General features: G+C 36.1%; 1 protein-coding gene and 1 long non-coding RNA gene across 11 annotated transcripts in view; both read right to left on the minus strand.

Annotated features, from left to right (window-relative positions):
- Nucleotides 1-8,687, minus strand: part of LOC145233490 (uncharacterized) — a 35,914-nt gene extending 27,227 nt beyond the window's left edge. For all 7 annotated transcript variants that reach the window (XR_013861127.1, XR_013861126.1, XR_013861125.1 and 4 more), the window contains exons 1-3: nucleotides 6,773-8,687; nucleotides 4,175-4,281; nucleotides 2,260-2,496 (exon numbers count right to left, since the gene is read on the minus strand). This is a non-coding gene — a long non-coding RNA (uncharacterized LOC145233490). The remainder of the gene's footprint in view (nucleotides 1-2,259; nucleotides 2,497-4,174; nucleotides 4,282-6,772) is intronic.
- Nucleotides 8,688-8,743: 56 nt separating this feature from the next.
- On the minus strand, nucleotides 8,744-15,485 carry LOC145233478 (uncharacterized). 4 transcript variants are annotated; one of them, XM_080098203.1, is made up of 8 exons: nucleotides 15,234-15,485; nucleotides 14,545-14,712; nucleotides 11,818-11,988; nucleotides 11,335-11,442; nucleotides 10,383-10,468; nucleotides 9,943-10,180; nucleotides 9,285-9,416; nucleotides 8,744-8,808 (listed from the first exon to the last, which is right to left on the minus strand). In XM_080098203.1, exons 2-7 carry the CDS (start codon nucleotides 14,630-14,632, stop codon nucleotides 9,328-9,330), a joined length of 780 nt encoding a protein of 259 aa, XP_079954329.1. In that variant the 5' UTR covers nucleotides 14,633-14,712; nucleotides 15,234-15,485; the 3' UTR covers nucleotides 8,744-8,808; nucleotides 9,285-9,327. The 4 variants fall into 4 exon arrangements, with proteins under 4 accessions (XP_079954329.1, XP_079954330.1, XP_079954332.1 ...); XM_080098204.1 differs by lacking the exon at nucleotides 15,234-15,485 and adding an exon at nucleotides 14,877-15,181; XM_080098206.1 differs by lacking the exons at nucleotides 14,545-14,712; nucleotides 15,234-15,485 and adding exons at nucleotides 13,118-13,243; nucleotides 13,539-13,590.
- Nucleotides 15,486-16,728: the final 1,243 nt, after the last annotated feature.

A 16,728-nucleotide genomic window follows, 5' to 3' on the forward strand; every position in this document is an offset into this window, starting at 1 on the left:
GCATTCAGTATCCAGTGAGACACCTACACTAAACTTTTGCATCTTAACAACTTTTAATAACAAATTAGGGCACATAAAGTATAGATAATAGACGCAGTATCACAAAAATATCCGAAAAATGAACCTGTGTTTTATTATGACCCTCCTTTAAACAAATTACAGAGAAGCATCATAAAATTAAGAACAAGGAAAGTACTCAGCAAGAGCTTTCATTTGAGCCATTACTTAACTTTCTAGCTAGTGTGCTCTTCAAGATATGAGCTTTTAAAGTTGTCGTTATGCATGAATGCACATTCGCATACCCCCAAACTGAACCCCCCTCAATTACTGACCCATATTTCAAAAACATGAAAAACTGTAATGAGGTGATTGAGAATGTCCTAAAGGTTCACCTAACCTACCAAAATGACCACAATATACAAATTAGAAAGAAATATGACATTTTAAACACAGTATTATCAAAAAGCATTGATGCGCGTCGCTGCGTGATCACATATTTGACATATTTTCAAAATGTCATAACTTCGTGAAACATTGATAGATTTCAAAAAATTTTTTTTTGTTGAAATCAGTGCAACTAGCTGCATGGACATATGAAATTTGATAAAAATCTGAGAGGGTGGGTTACATTTTGCCATTTTTCTGGGACGTTTGACATGGAATGACCCAAGCGTGACGATCGGTAAGTTATGATGCGCTTGACTGATTTGCGTGGATTATTTGCGAAATAAGGTTTGTGACGACATAGAACTTCATTGTGCAACATAAATCTAAAATTTTATCGAAAGTTTATTGAAGTTATCTATGGAAGCTGTGCTAAGCTGCGCAGACCAATTTTTTGCGAGGATTACATGTCGAAATCCTACATTTGTGTGGATTACAAGGGAAAATACAAAATATTGCGCGGAGGATTTTCCTTTAGGGCAGGGGTGGGGAACCTACTAAGAGTCGCGGGCCGCATGAATTGCACAACATTTTCGGGTGGACCAACTACTTTTTTTAATTTCAAATTCCGTGTAACATACCCAAACCACACAAGTGGTTTCACATTTCATCGATACAGATTTGATACCTTCTTTGCTGCTACATGTTAGAATAAAGACAGACAGGTTTATCACTTATTTTGACTAAAAATTAAGAGTTTGACCATTCTTTCTTGAACACCATAGCACGATTATCCCGATCTGTCATTTTTTCTGAGAGATATTTGAAATAACAATATAGGGATCCACACTAATAGCTCTAAAATAAATTTAAAACTAACATCACATGGCAAATAATTTGGTACTGAGAGGCAATCGAGTGACTAAGCCTTTTTACATGAGCGAATCGAATCGTATCGTTGATGCGCATTGTGTGACGCCACGATTTCGATTCGCTAAAGCGTAAAATTACATGTTGCCAAACCGAATCGCATTCAAGGATTTTAACTTTGCTCAAAAACGATATGGTGGTTATTGTAAAGTGATAGACAAAAATCTAAATTAATTTGTGTGCAGCAGTTGTTTGTGTCGAGTTTAGACATACCAAATGTATGAATTTTTTTATTGTGAACAGTTAACTATCAGGAGTAGTTTGAAGAAACATTCAAAGTGTATAGATTACTCTGACTTTATTGTCCAAAAGTAATATGTGCCGATTTCTAAGGTTACATACTAAAACTGTATTAGCCTACATTTCCAGGTCATGTAGCACATTAAAAAAATCCTTTATATGACTGTACAAATATATTAAATATGTTTCATTAGAGTCTCTTGTGCGTTAACGACTAATTTGTACAACTTTGCATCAGTTGGAAGAAAAAAATTAATGAAATATATAACTTGGTGTATGGAACGTTCGTTCAGTATTAGCTACAAATTTCCCCGTTATATTCGGCAGGAAATTAAACAAACTTCTTATGGTTTCAAGTTGACATAATTGTTCACAAAAGAGTTCTCCTAAGCAGATTGGCGCCTAAGCGTATTCAAACCACCTGTGCCGAGCGCATCGAGAATCGGAGAAGTCTAATACGCTTTGCCTTTTTTCTTTTTGAAAACGAGAGAAATGAGTATCGAATAAGCGTTTAGAATACTTAAACGCTCCATGTAAAGAGGCTTACTGTTACGTCACAATTAGAGCAAGTTCCCCACCCAAGCTTTAGGCCATTCTTTCCAATCTGGCACTAACCAAACACAAATTGGATATATAATTCATCTGTGTGGTACTGTCCCAAGGTTAACAGCTAAAGCAGCAGAAAACTTCTGCACACAGACCTACCTTTCAGATGCTAAATGTTGTTTCAAAGCCTTGAATGAAAAAGAAAAACTGCCATAGCATTTTAAGCCGATCACCTCCATCTTGGCACGACAGTGATATGAGGCAGGTGACAGGCAAAAAAAAATAACACCCAGTCTTGACATAATTTGGGCTGGAGTAGAAGATATGTTTTGGATTTCATTCTCTCTGTTGCAATTCAAATCTTGGCAATGCATTGAATATTAATCCTCTAGAAACCTGACAAAACATAAGGTACAAGTTAAAATTCGTACAAGGCGGGAAAGTTTCTTAGTAAACTGTAAAACTGGGTCATCGAAAGACAACGTTTCGAACTTAAATTAAAACTCAAACTTTTAGACTATTATTTCAAAATCAAGATAGCAAACGATTTTGTCTTTAAGCTTCATAAATCTGCGACAAAACGACCAAAAACAGTCTTAACTTTGAAGATAAAAAATTTCGCCACGTCTGTTTACAAACTGCTGAATATTGACGCAATGTTTATTTTCACAGTTGTTCAATAAATATGTTTTGTGCTCAATAATTTTCGAAAATAAATGCACTTTAACAAACTCCTTAACCGTGGGTTCCGTCGAGGCAAAAAAGTATAACTTTTAAATCAATTTTGTATCAAAAAGACGCACTACTATCGTTCTTACGCCCAGGACCGTTACTTCTCTATTTGAGTTTGCATTCGGCAAACGGCCATCGCGCGGTCAATTTGTAATAAAAATAGTTTATTACCAATTGATTGGCTTAAAACAAAACCGGACAAAGTCAGCAGTAGCTCAATTTCGGCACTTGAAACTTCTGAAAACATGTTACGTCATAACTAAACACTGAAATCATATTTGCCAAACTTATGAATTATTGCGTACAGGTAATTAGATTGTATAAACTCTACAAAAAAAGTTGTTAAACAACTGCGTTTAATTAAAACACGAAATATTATTATTACTCGTAGGATGCAATTTTTGCCCTAGTTCAAGCCACATTTGATAACAAGAGCTTTTTTTAATGGTATCACTTTTCATGACATGATCGTTAGTGCGTGACCAAATTTCCACAAAAAGCTTGTCAACAAACATTTTTTGACAAATCTCAGCGTTTGCAAGTGATTTGATGGGTTCCTTTTGTTCTATGTTTAAATCAATCTCTATCTGCCTTCTCAAGTAACAAGTAGCAAACATAATTAAGAGATACTTTACACATTGCAAAACAACACTGATCAATCTAGAAGAAAACTTTATTCACGCCAAAAACATGCAACAGATTTTGAACACAGGCGAAAACATACAAAATAGGATCATCTAAAATAAGACATTTCATTTACGGGAAGCATGCCTTCTACAAACCACACCTTCTATTAAAACTATTTCAGCAACCTTACTGTCTGAGGCGAAATATTTTTAAGCAGGAAGGTTTGTGAAATCAAGGGACACACAAATGAACATATACAGCAATTAGACTACAAATACAATTGGTGCTGAAAACATATGGGTTTATATACATATAAGTTAGCCTGTTTGAATCAAAACATAAAAATAATGGCTTGAATTTTAATGTAACATGTCTTATCAAATGTTACCTTCTGAGACCATCACATTAAGGTTTATATGGTGGAAAAACGCGTATTTCTGGGGCCTGTGCAGCTTAATACAAGCAGGTGACAAAAGGACCTTTGAAACTTACAAAACTAGTGTGGAATTAAAAATGTTTGTGACAACACAAAGCACCGAGCGTGCTCGCTGAGCACAGAGCATTAAACATGCCAAAGACAAGCCAAAAAGTCGTAGTATCATGTCTAAATTTAAACAGCTGTGTATCAAAAAAGAGCATGCTACTACCAGCTATGAGGTGTATACATTAAAATCACAAAAAATAAAAGTTAACATATAATCTTGCATTTAAATACCTCATGAAAAGCTGCTGTGCTGTCTTCTGAAAAAATAATGTCCAGCAGTTTAGTTTTCTGATTGAAATTACAAGTGTCTCATCTGCAGGTCAGCCAATAACTCAAACCTAAAAGATAAATAGCAAATTATAATTATAATCAAATCATAGCACTCTATGCATTTGATCCTATATTTGTTTTGTGTACTTTACAGCATAAGATGACAAAATGTGTGCCACAACCCATTGTCAGGCTGTGGGAATAAGAAACAGAACATGACTGTTATTTACTACACTTAACCATAGATGACAGCATTTATTGCCTATGAAATGACCCAATACATCTATGTCTGTGTCATTTTTGACTCATGAGTGGCAATAGATTCCCATGCACCAAACAATTGTAATTTTGAAATGCTTTCAGTGAATTCTTTAGGTTCAAATAATTGCACAGATTTTGCACGGAATTTCAACTTGACTGCGGCTCAGATTTGCATGACTTAATGAATTTTTGATTTACAAGTGGATTAAATGGTTCATGCAATTTGTATGTAATTCCTGCAAGACTATGACAAAAAGAATGACAAAAACACAACGAACTAGAAGTGGCTTTCTGATATACTTCCATTTTATATGTTCTATATCAGGGGCGGGCAACTTCTCCAGTGGGCGGGCCTGATTAAGGAAAATGAAGTACTTGGCGGGCCGGATTCCTGAATCGACGCATTAATCGTGTATTTATCCAGTGATTTAAAACGGATTTTTGACCACCTAAACCAAATACATTCAAGAACATCACAAATACAATACAGTCCAAACAATCTTACTGATATAATACAAAATTATTCACCACAGCGAATTTAATGCATACACCACAGACTTAGATACTGCTGAAACACTAACGAGGCTACACCTGTGGAAACAAAAGAAACCGTGAAAGCAGGCCACACACATGGCAGTTATGTCGTAACAATGGACGTATGGTGCAATGGTAACAACGGCGGGAAAGTTTTTGCTATTGGGGAGCGTTACTGTCCGTTTCAACTATAATTTGACGCAGTAGGCAAGTAGTGGGGGAATGCGGCAGACCGTGGCCGCGGGCCACATTATCATGCAAGACCTGAAACTGTCTGCGGGCCGCTCAAAATCCCGTCGCGGGCCGGATCCGGCCCGCGGGCCGTATGTTGCCCGCCCCTGTTCTATATCCTATTTACCAGTTTACTAAATAGATCATTTGATCTACACATATGATTGTTTTTGTACAACAACAAAAAACGAATGGGTCCCAAAAACAAATGTTGCGGTTATTTTTAGATTCTTAAGGACAAATTTTTCACTAAGCATTAACTTAACTTACAAGTTTTTGTCTGTATTCTTTTTTCATCATTATCGTCATATAATTACAATACATCAGAATAAAAAGAATGGGAAAAATGCTTTCAATTCAATCCCTTGGTTTGACCTTGATATTGTCGTTTAAGGTCAGTTTTCAAACACAAATTTTCCTTGAAAGCCTTAACTGTTGTATTAGGCACTTTAATTTGAAAAGTCGTTTGCTACAAAGGTAGGTATAGATAACAACTTGTTTTTCATCTAACTTCATTTTGCAAAAACGACCATTTAATGACCTTTTGACACAGTTTTTAACAGCATGCAGCCCTTAGTGTTCAACAATACCGTTTAGCCTAATTTATACATGACTTAAGTACTGATTCTTGAATTGATTTGTCAAAAATAAAAAAGCTACGTTATGACAAAAAATTCTTAACTGAGTTATAATGCCTACAAGTTGACCGTGGTTATGTGGCGGCCTAGCTGACAACAAGAATTTAAAGACCATTTATCGCGACTTTCGAAATATTTAAGTTTATTTTTTCACCTTTACGTCGATCAACCCCTGACACAAACAAAACCGAAGCACGTTTATCGAGTTGAAATTACATCTTAGGTGTAAAACCTTGTCAAAACTCGAAATGCGCGTGATAACTTAATAAAACGACACAGCATTGCTGCACAAAAAACAGCTGAGTTCTAATTGATTTCTAATCACCCAAACGACTGTCTCGTAAAAGTCTGTCCAGGCGTCAGGCTGAGCACTCCCGCTCTGTCACCTTAATCGTGAACCAGTGAATTGATCCCTTGGGACTTATCTGACTGATACACATATTATGGGTTGTAAAGGTAACTGGCAAAATTTTAAATACTAAAGGAATAGCCTGCTTAAACAATTGTTAAAATTTTTAAATATTTCTGTACCATACGGCTTGTATTTCTGGCCTAAAACCGATTAGTTTGGGGTTTAAAGGGTCAAAAATGGGTTAATCTGAAAGAAAGATACAAAATTCTTTAAAAAACCTTACATTGCACCAAACAACAAAGCATGAAACTCCAAAATGCTGTACTTTAGTCAGTAACGCCGTTTTAAAAAAATTATGTTTTGGGCGCCTGTGGGTGAACCGCTGGGTCAATCAGGGTCAAACTTCAGGAGGATAAAATTTTCATTATTAACTAACATCGCTGAAAATTTGAATAAATCTGAAGCACTCTTTCTTGACCAAACGCGTTTCACAAAGCAGCATTATACCGAGAAAAAATAAAAAGAAATATCACTGTTACTCACATTGTGTTTATGCAACTATTACTAAATGACCTATGCATAAGTTCATGATCAAATGCTAAAATTTATTAATCAAACTAGCTATTATTAAATCAAGTATATACATATATATTGTTTATGCACAAGCAAAACTTATGTTAAATCTACACTACAAAATCAACCTTTGAACCTTGCAACCGTGGTTTGCCAGAAGTAACTGGTTATGTGATAAAAACAATATATACGTCTTTTAATCGAATATTGTCGAATAATGCCAATATAGAAAATATTCCAAAGCAAAAACAAAATAAAATAATGGCATTTTTAAAATATTTGCTAAGACAATATTCTTTGGAAATATAAACAGATTGTCAGGTTTGACTCAATTAATAAACAACATAATCTACGCCAGGGGTGGGCAAACTACAGCCTGCGGGCCGCATGCGGCCCAGCAAAGGAGTTCATGCGGCCCGCCAAATGTTAGTAAATTTTAAAGATAAAGTTGGCTCCTGACGACGAATGTCGCGTGGATAACAACGCCGCGTCATCAACTGTGCCGTCGTCATCGGCATATCGGCAAAAGATTAACATCAAGGTGGCCTTTCGTACCGGCAGCTCTTGAGCTACTCGGCGACAATAACACCTCAGACGGAACCGACTGGATGTCCACCAAGTGGAAAAAGAGATGGGAAAATAGCAGCACCCCACTTCACTTCTACTGCCCCGATCCATCGAACAAGCCACCAGGGTTCGGTCTGCCGCGGCGGGCCTGGACCCGTCTGAATAGGCTGAGAACAGGGGTTGGGCGCTTTAGGTCATCCATGTACAAGTGGGGCCTGGCTACTTCTGCGGTATGCGAATGTGGCATGGAGGAACAGACAGCCGACCACATAATATCACGGTGTCCGATATACAGTCCACCAAGTGGAAAGAGCGGCCTGGCGGCCTTGGATGACGAGACTGTCCGCTGGTTGTCAGACAACTGCCCGGACATTTGAACGGCAATAACAACGTCCAACAGAAAGAAGATCGGCATATCACAACAATAGCAGCAGCCACCGTCACAATATGGCCAACCACTTGTCCAAAGACAGCAGAAATAGCGAGGCTGAAGTGAGAAAACTTCAACAGCAATTACAAACATTAAAGAACAAGTCATGTGTCCGGTTTGCATGGATCGAATAAAGAACATGATATTTCTATGCGGACATGGAACGTGTCAGTTGTGTGGAGATCGAATGACTGAATGCCCGATTTGTAGAAAACCTGTAGAGAAACGGATTCTTTTGTACTAAACAGACACGAGAACACTGACTTTTCTCCCGATGTCACGTTGTCACTGACTTTTCTCCCGTTGCCTTTTTAAAAGGGTGTGACTTGAAGATACCTATACCATATGCCGATACCTATACCATGTGCAGTATCTGTACCCGTACCATACTTAGGAACTAAACACAGATATTTTTTACATGCTTTGGCCTGTTGTTTCTGCCATGTAAATATGCAAACTGTCACTTGACACAATTTCTTCGTTCGATAAAAGTAAAAGCGATTCAAGTTTTCAAGTACGGCCCACCGCTTCAGAATCATTAACACACACACGCACAACACCTAAAGATGGATACTAAAAGCGGCTCGCATTGTTTAATGTTGGCGCAAGGAATTTATTAGCAAAAAATGTGCTTGTTTAAATGCTTGGTTATTTTGAAACAATTACAATTGTAGCGTTTTAACAAATACAAAGTAGAAATAGCATAAACATCATTAAATGGTGCTAAAGACATAGTGGAACATGGGTTGGCCTTCCTTGAATCAAAACATACTAATATTGCAACAACACAAAACAGTTGACAACATGCTGTAAAAAATACATATCAAACAGTTTGAACTAGTTGGTAAACATACTAATTACATATAGTATGTTTACCAACTTGTTTTAACCCACCTCGGTAAGTGAAAGTGTAAAGTTCAGGTTGCAAGCAGCTGTTTGAAGTTTGTGCGTTTGAAACATGGAAACCTGCCATAAATCCAATGAAGGTTTTGTGGATTTGCCAGCTTATCTAAACATAAATTCAACTCTACAGCCTCTCACAGAAAATGTGTCATAAATCCAATGAAGGCTTTGCGGATTTGCCCGCTTATCTAAACATAAACATTTACTTACACCGTGACCCGTATTTAACAATCAACAACTAAAGTCTTCTCACAGAAAATGTAATTTGTCAATATTATGCTATAAATCAGTGGTTACCAACTAGGGCGGAATTAAAAAACTTCAGGGGGTAATTTACTTTTATTTATACATGTGAACATACACTTATAACATGTAAAGTTGATAAAAGACCCAATTTTAAATTATCTTTGTATATTTAGCATCTACTATGTAGTTGATTAGGGAGGAATAAAAATGTTTTGAATTGTTAAGTAAGGAATTCGTTAAAAAAGTTGGGTACCACTGACTTAATGCACTGAGGAGAAAAACTAAGCTTTTTACCTAAACACATCTAATTTTTCACAGTTACGTTAAGTTATTTACCTGTTCGAACATAACCACACCATTGTAAGGGTCGGACAAACTTTCAGCCGTGCAAATTTCCCAAAAGCTGCTCAAGTCGAGCAGACAAGTAGCGGGGATCACAGACCGAAAGTTGGACAGGATCAAGCGGGTCTGAAAGTAAAAATATTGTGCTCAACAAATTTAGCTCTTCCAGCAGTCTTTATTGTAATATGCTGCTGTCTGTTGATACATTATGCCTGGCAGCAACAGTTTGTTTATGAAATATTGTGTTGAACACATGTAGGTGTGGTTTTCTGTACATAACCTGATAAGTTTGTGTCTGTGGGTAGTTTTTAATACTTTCAAATTGTTTCAAATCTTTTTCAAGTTAGCAGTAGACTTCTCTGGCTATTTGATAAAATTAGTTTGGTGGTTTGAATAAAACGTCAGATTACATTTGTGAGGTAAAATGACTGAGATGTCCGGATCTAAGTCATATTAAGGATTCGGCCATTGTGAACTAGTTACCTGTGTCGTTTATGCCTAGTTGTGGCATCTAACGGAATAGGCGAGGCTTGGTTTTTCAGTCTGTTACTCCCAATGAATTGGAGTGCTGTTAGATGGTCATTTATTGGCTTGATGCTTTTACCTCAAGTTGGTCATTTACTCTTTTGTTAAAACATCATCTACAACTTACTGGTTGTGACAAAGATTCGTGCAAGAGGTCCGACAGTTTTTCCAGCATAAAGTCTTGCAGTGAATTGGTATCGCATTCCCGGTAACATGCTGCTGAGTTGGATGGAGGTAAAACTTCGTGCCAGTTCAACGTTTGTGTCGATGCCTGCCATCACTGAGCTACCAGATTTTTTCACTGAGATTTCCTCTAACTTTGCTGTTAAACTTTCACCATTAGATGGCGCTGGTTGGTAAACAATCTACAAAAAAATTTGAGGTTATCATTTGCTAAAACATTTAAAAAGGGGTATTTTATCAACTTTACCAGACATAAGCCTGGAGTGTATATTTACAAACCACATGTAAAAAAATTAAATTCCTCCCTTAAAGTTTTTAAATTCCTCCCAGGTTGGGAACCACTAGACTAAGCGTGACATCTTGCAATGAAATAAATTATTTTACCTCAATATTGTCCACAAATGTTGGAATTCTTCCCCAAGCAAGCATCACAGAATCATTAGATGAAGACTTCACTCGGAATCGGCTCACTGCAAAATATTTTACATTTAAAGTTAACTGCAAATAAACTTCTACTTCAGTGCTTCTTAACTGGTTCACCCTTCAAAGTTATCTAAGAAGCCCAAAAAACAACAGAAAAATTAATCTATATGATATGTAATCTAAAAACAAATTTTTCACATGTTAGGTAAGAAATTAGCTGCTGACCATGACACTTGGTTTACAGCCACAAAATAATGTTTAAACAAATGGCATAGTTGGAATAAATGGGAGAACACTTTCCACCATATTGAAATAATACTTTATTATTGTGAGATAAATAATGTGATGATAACAAGATTGTTGAGCACATTCTCAGATTTTCACTTTTTGTCTTCCAGACAACTATTATACGCTTTACTTACATCAAGTCAATCGAGCTCTTCTGGCAGCAATAGCTTATATTTTTACTTACATCAAGTTCTGTAAGGGGGCAATCGTGGGGAAACCCCTATTTAAAGTTGCCAAGCCCCAGTGGGTTGTAGATCGGGGAGTTCAAGTTTTATCTCAGCTCCTATCGCCCAAGTGTTGGTTATCTTTAAGATTGGGTTCATACCTTCAAACATAAAAAATGTTTATTAGAGCAGTGCATACAACCTTGTTCACTGAAGGGCTGGACATAATCAAACTATTTCAATCACAGGCTACACTGTTCATTGCCAACTGTTCAAAATCCAATGTTCTAAATTTAACGTTCTTCAACAAAAATGTTTATTAGCACAATTCAAGCAACCTACTTCAATGAACATAATCAAACTAGTTAGATGACAAGCTGCACTATTACACATAAGTAAAACAACAAAGAACAAAGATTAAAACAGTATTTGGGTTGAATAATATAAACTCATCAACTTACAATGTTCACAGTTGATACCAAAAACATTATCAGGGCAAGTGCAAAGATAGTTGAACCCTTCCACACTGGTGCACTGACCGTTGTTCTCACACGGTGATGATGAGCAAGCTGCAATTTAAAAAATAAGATAAATTGTTGACAAAAGGAAACTCAATAAATTACACTTTCATCACTTGGATGAGTTCAAAGTATCCACAAAGCTATTTAGAAGACCCATATTAGTTATTTTCTACAGACAATGTTAGGAATAAAAAAATTCTAAGCAGTATTTTTTTAAGTTTGCACAAATTATACCAAGCTAGGACTCTCTAGCCTTTGAAAAAAATCCATAGCCCAGTAAATTTAAAGGCAACAATTATGTCGTTTACAAGTCCAGCAAGTTATTGGTGATGCTGTGTGAACAAATACACACATCCAATAACGTACAAATCATACATTCATACAATGTAATGGAAAAAGTCAACTTCATGTTAATCAGTTTACCATTAAGTTGAGAAGCTGTGTTAATTGCAAAAACTCGTCGTGCAATTTCTTGTGGGTCGAGCGCAACCAGAGATTGCCCTGAATTTATGCTTTCTCGGTAAAGAATCCCCGCTGCTGCCGATTGAAGCGAAGTTGTGAAGAATGTGAGGTTGGTTGCCAACAAAATCTTTCCTGCAAGATAAGAGGCAAAGTTAAAAATCCAAGTAAACAATAAAGCGATTGTTAGTTGTTAGTTTTATTAACTGACTGCTAGTTGTCTTAAAACCAAAATACTTCTTTAATCAAAACATGTAAACAAAGCCTTAATGGCTTTAATAAAAAACAAATTGCTAGCAATGCAAAAAAACATGTTTATTTTATTAAACAGTTTTTAACAACAGAGATTGTCGAAACGTCTGAACTATGTATTCTATATACACCAGTATCTTGGCAGTAATGTTTATGAATAAATTACTTTTCAAGTCTGTGTATAGTGTTCCTATGAATATGTTTTATTTGAATATATTACAATCAGTGCCGCAATAAGCGGAAAATTGAAGGGGCGGACAACGAACTACCAACTTTCCCAAAAACGATTGCATTGCTAAGTGCGTATCATAGATTGGTCGAATGGTCCGACACGCTTTTCCACTAATAATCTAAAAAACTGGGATTCAGTCTTGGATTGTACGGCTTCGAATGCCGTGAAAAAGTAACACTTGTACGTCACAAAGTCTATTGTGATAGTATATTGACGTTTTAATCTAAGGCATTGTTTCATAACAAATAAACTCGTTCGACTGGGTGTTTACATGTTAATCTTTCAATCTGTCTACTAAGTTCCAACAAAGATCGTTGTTGCGGTTATTTAGGTTGTTGTATAAATACATTGCAGAAACTTCATTTTTACCATCGCAATACATGCCGATGAAGCGATTTACTGCTGTGCCGGCGCCTTGTCCTGTCATTTGAAAGTTATTTTTAGCTTTGATGCGAACGAACATGTTTTCGGCGCTGTACGAGAGCCGTTATACGCAATAACGCTGATAAAAAAGGGACCTGGCATGACGACGAACCTGCCCCCCCTAGTTGCGCCCATGATTACAATGCTGGAAATATGGTTTTTATTCAAGCTACTATTTAAGTCTGTGTCTTGTGTACCTAAAAAAGCCTTAATGGAAACAATGAATACAAAATATTTACACTAGAAATCCTCACACAATTAGAAGCAGATTCTATTTTGTGGCAAGCAGCATTTAATGCAACATGTTAAAAAGGCATGCAACATGTTAAAACACCAAAACATGGAAGTGCACCCCACCTAGTGTCCACAAGATGTCCGCTGTCATCCGGTCCACCAACGATAGCTGCAGTTAATTCAGCTGCGTTGTTGCTAGGCGACCTGAAAAATCCCCATCCGTACCGTTGAGGGGGAGTCGGACATGAGCTGGAAAAAAGTGGTTTATTAATGTTATGGATGCAAAAAATCTGGAAATGTGGATAATTAAAGTTTATTTTTATCAAGATGCAAACTCAGTTGCTAGGATGGAACACAAATTGATATAGTTGCAACATGGCAAAATAGTTTGAGAGCAAGATTTAATTGTTTAACCAAGGAAAACAATCAAATATCACTCAGAGAAAAACACAATACACAATTTTTTACAATAGTTTCAGCAACAAGTTACAAAAAATCTTAACAGAAAATATTTTAATACACTCCAATGACATGAGAATATTACCATGCAGCCATTTTTGTGAAACAAAGTACAAACAACATTCAATAGATACACAGTGAACACAGTGAACTTCTTGGGGTAATCCATTCCGTACCCAACCATATAACTAACTCTGCTGTCTTTCCCAAGCACTTCTGATATATGTTGTTTTACCATGGCCTGGTAGCTTGATGCTTGATTGAGAGCTGATGTTTCCTTGAGATCTGAAAAAATATATAAGTATATATAATTGATCTATATTTTAGCTATGCTAGTTCATGTTTATTTTGTAAAGCACAAAACAGAACATGACAATTTTTGATGCCTAAAATATATCGGGCTACAAACAAATGCGGTTTTTGCTCAACCAATTTGTAAAACTTTCTTATGCTATTAACCAGATAATTTTGCAAACAAACGGCTTTGGTTGGAATAGCATTTCCACTGTAGAGAAATGGATTATGTAAGTAACTGCATTCATCTGCATTAATAACCCACAACACCCTATGGTGCATGAAAGACAATGCAAAGTAATTTGTTGAAGACCAAAGCACCATTTTAGAAAACCTGCATTAAAAGAACAGTTGTTCATGCTCTCAAAAGTAATAGACTATTTAAATAAATGATCACTTGTATGAAGTGGGTGGGATTTCAATGTTTTTAACTTCCCTTAAAGCATTGTTTTAAATATAGTGGCATTGGTAACCAAATCACAGGAATGTTAATGAGCCTTTTTTTCCAATTACCTCAGTTATTCAATAAAAACAACAGTGACTTTTGCCCACAAATAACATTTTGTTTTTGATTTTTGGCATCCGGAGTTTTGGGGGAATTTTGAGCACTCCATGTATTGCAGAAGTTTAGAATAGGAGTGATGTACAAATCGTAATCTCTTGTTAGCTCAGATAATAAAAGCTGAAAAACAGAAACAAAAATTTTTAATATAATCATGTTTCAATTAAAAATATTAAAATGTTTTTGTGCACTATGCAATCTGTTAGCTATTGACATTTAACGTAATAGAACCGACCTGTACAGCCAATTTTTGTTATCGTAGGTAAATCCTTTATCGGTATTAATCTTATCAAGACCGAATTCCTGATATTTTGCAACGTCATCACCCAAATAAGATTGCTTATAAGTTGCTTTACGAAGCCAAATCACGGCCAAAACCAGCTCATCGCCATAACCACTTGATCTAAACAAAATATCTTTAAAACTACGCTATCTGTACTTGATATACATAATCAGATAAATATTTTTAACACAATAAAACCAACTCCAATATTAGTAAACAACTTGGATTTCGCGCCACAACATGCAGTAATAAGAGAAAACAATTTATACGAACATTAAACATACGGATAAAAATTTGCTGCTCCTGGTAAAGAAAAAACGTCGTATTTTGCCCGAAGGCCTGGTATTCCTGACTGTCCGTGTTGCAAATGAATTATACAATACCGATATGTTGGAAATAACTCGAGATGAACTGAATCGGCTTTAACTTAAATTCGCCCAATCCAACCGAATTTGCGAAGTCGTACCAGCACCAAGTTTCTCTACCACGCAAACAGTAGTGCTACAGCCTACAGCCATGGTTGCCACCTTGCTAATGAATTACTGGCATTAGGACATGTAATTCAACCCTAAACGTAACTGCCAAAGTACCGGTGTATAATAAAATAGGCTACATCGTACAGAATGAATTAGCTCTCAAACCTTCACATATCAGAGAAGCTTTAAGAACATGTCCCAATTTTTTTGAGTGATTTCCTAATATTCCATTTCCACAAACTCTTCCTCCATAGTAGTTTTATCATTTTCACTTCCAATCTTTTCAGACACAAACTGGCTGGCTTTGTGAATCTGCTTCTTAAATCCACCAAGAGACATGTTTCTCTTGTATCAGTACAGGTTGTTGAAACGTCTGCATAAACTATTCCAGTTACATAACTGTCAAAGCATAAGGACAGGTATTACTCTTAAAACTGATACAAAAGGACTTACTGAGGAACGATTACATCGCAAAATAGTTTAGAAAGGCGATTGCACTGTTTTATTGTCCAAATTTTACGAACAGCAATAAGTAAAAAAAAATCAATAAAAATAAAACAAACAAACAAACGGGACAAAAAAGTTTCGCTCATCATAATCCCAAGGTATTCTGAAACAAGAAAGGCATTTTGAAATAAAGTTCGCAAAAACATCAAGGTTCTGCGGGTCGATCTTGGTTTAAAAGCCATTGCACCGCGTCAAGGTGTCAACCCACGCAATGGGTTTCGTCTAAGGCAGTAGAGAAACCCTCGTTCGGTGCAGAACTACAACCGAAACGAGGAAAACAGACTGGCGCACGAAAAGCGCAAGCTGAAAACATGGTAATAAAAAGCGATAATGTCAATAACAGATAATAACATACCCCTAAATTTGCGGCTGACCGCCCAAAACTAACGATGTTCAAGTTATAAAACACAAACTGTACGAACTTATATTATTGTTACGAAAGTTATGAATGAGTAATATGTAATATGTAAACATGCTTAAAAACATACGCTAATACAGCTACAAAAATACAGGCTATTAATTCCATATATTATTACGGTTACAAACTATATTTACAAATCTACAAACAATAATACTTAATATTAACGATGGCAGTCCATAGGGTAGATTACAAAACCTCAAGTAAATATTACGTAACGTGTTATAGGCGCATATGGGATTTCCCCTACTATGACGTAACGCGTTAGGGGGCGCATGGGAATTCCCCCACAATGACGTAACATGTTAGGGGCTGGGGGACAAATAAGGGAATTCCACTACTATGACGTAACATGTTATGGACGTAATTAAACCAGGAACGTAAAAATTTGTTTATTTTTTTACATTTTGAAACCCAGAACCTTGTTTAAAAAATCCGCACAAATAATATAAAGGGCTGTGCACACCCTCGATATTATATAATGCGGCGAAAAAAATATAAAAAAAACGAAAAGAATAAAAAATGTAACTAAAAATATAACATAAAAACGAAAGAAAATATAGCGAAAATAAAAATAAAACACAAGAAACGAACAAAAATGAAAACAAAACAAGGTTCCGAGTATTCCTACAAACTTTATTTCGCAGATTTATTGAGATTTTAGCTATTATAGAAATGTTTGAACATGTTTGTAACTTGTAGCTGAGAAAATATGTATTACTTATTGATTCTAAG

Source organism: Phallusia mammillata, chromosome 6 (genome assembly GCF_965637545.1).
Source record: "Phallusia mammillata chromosome 6, kaPhaMamm4.hap1.1, whole genome shotgun sequence".
NCBI lineage: Eukaryota > Metazoa > Chordata > Ascidiacea > Phlebobranchia > Ascidiidae > Phallusia > Phallusia mammillata.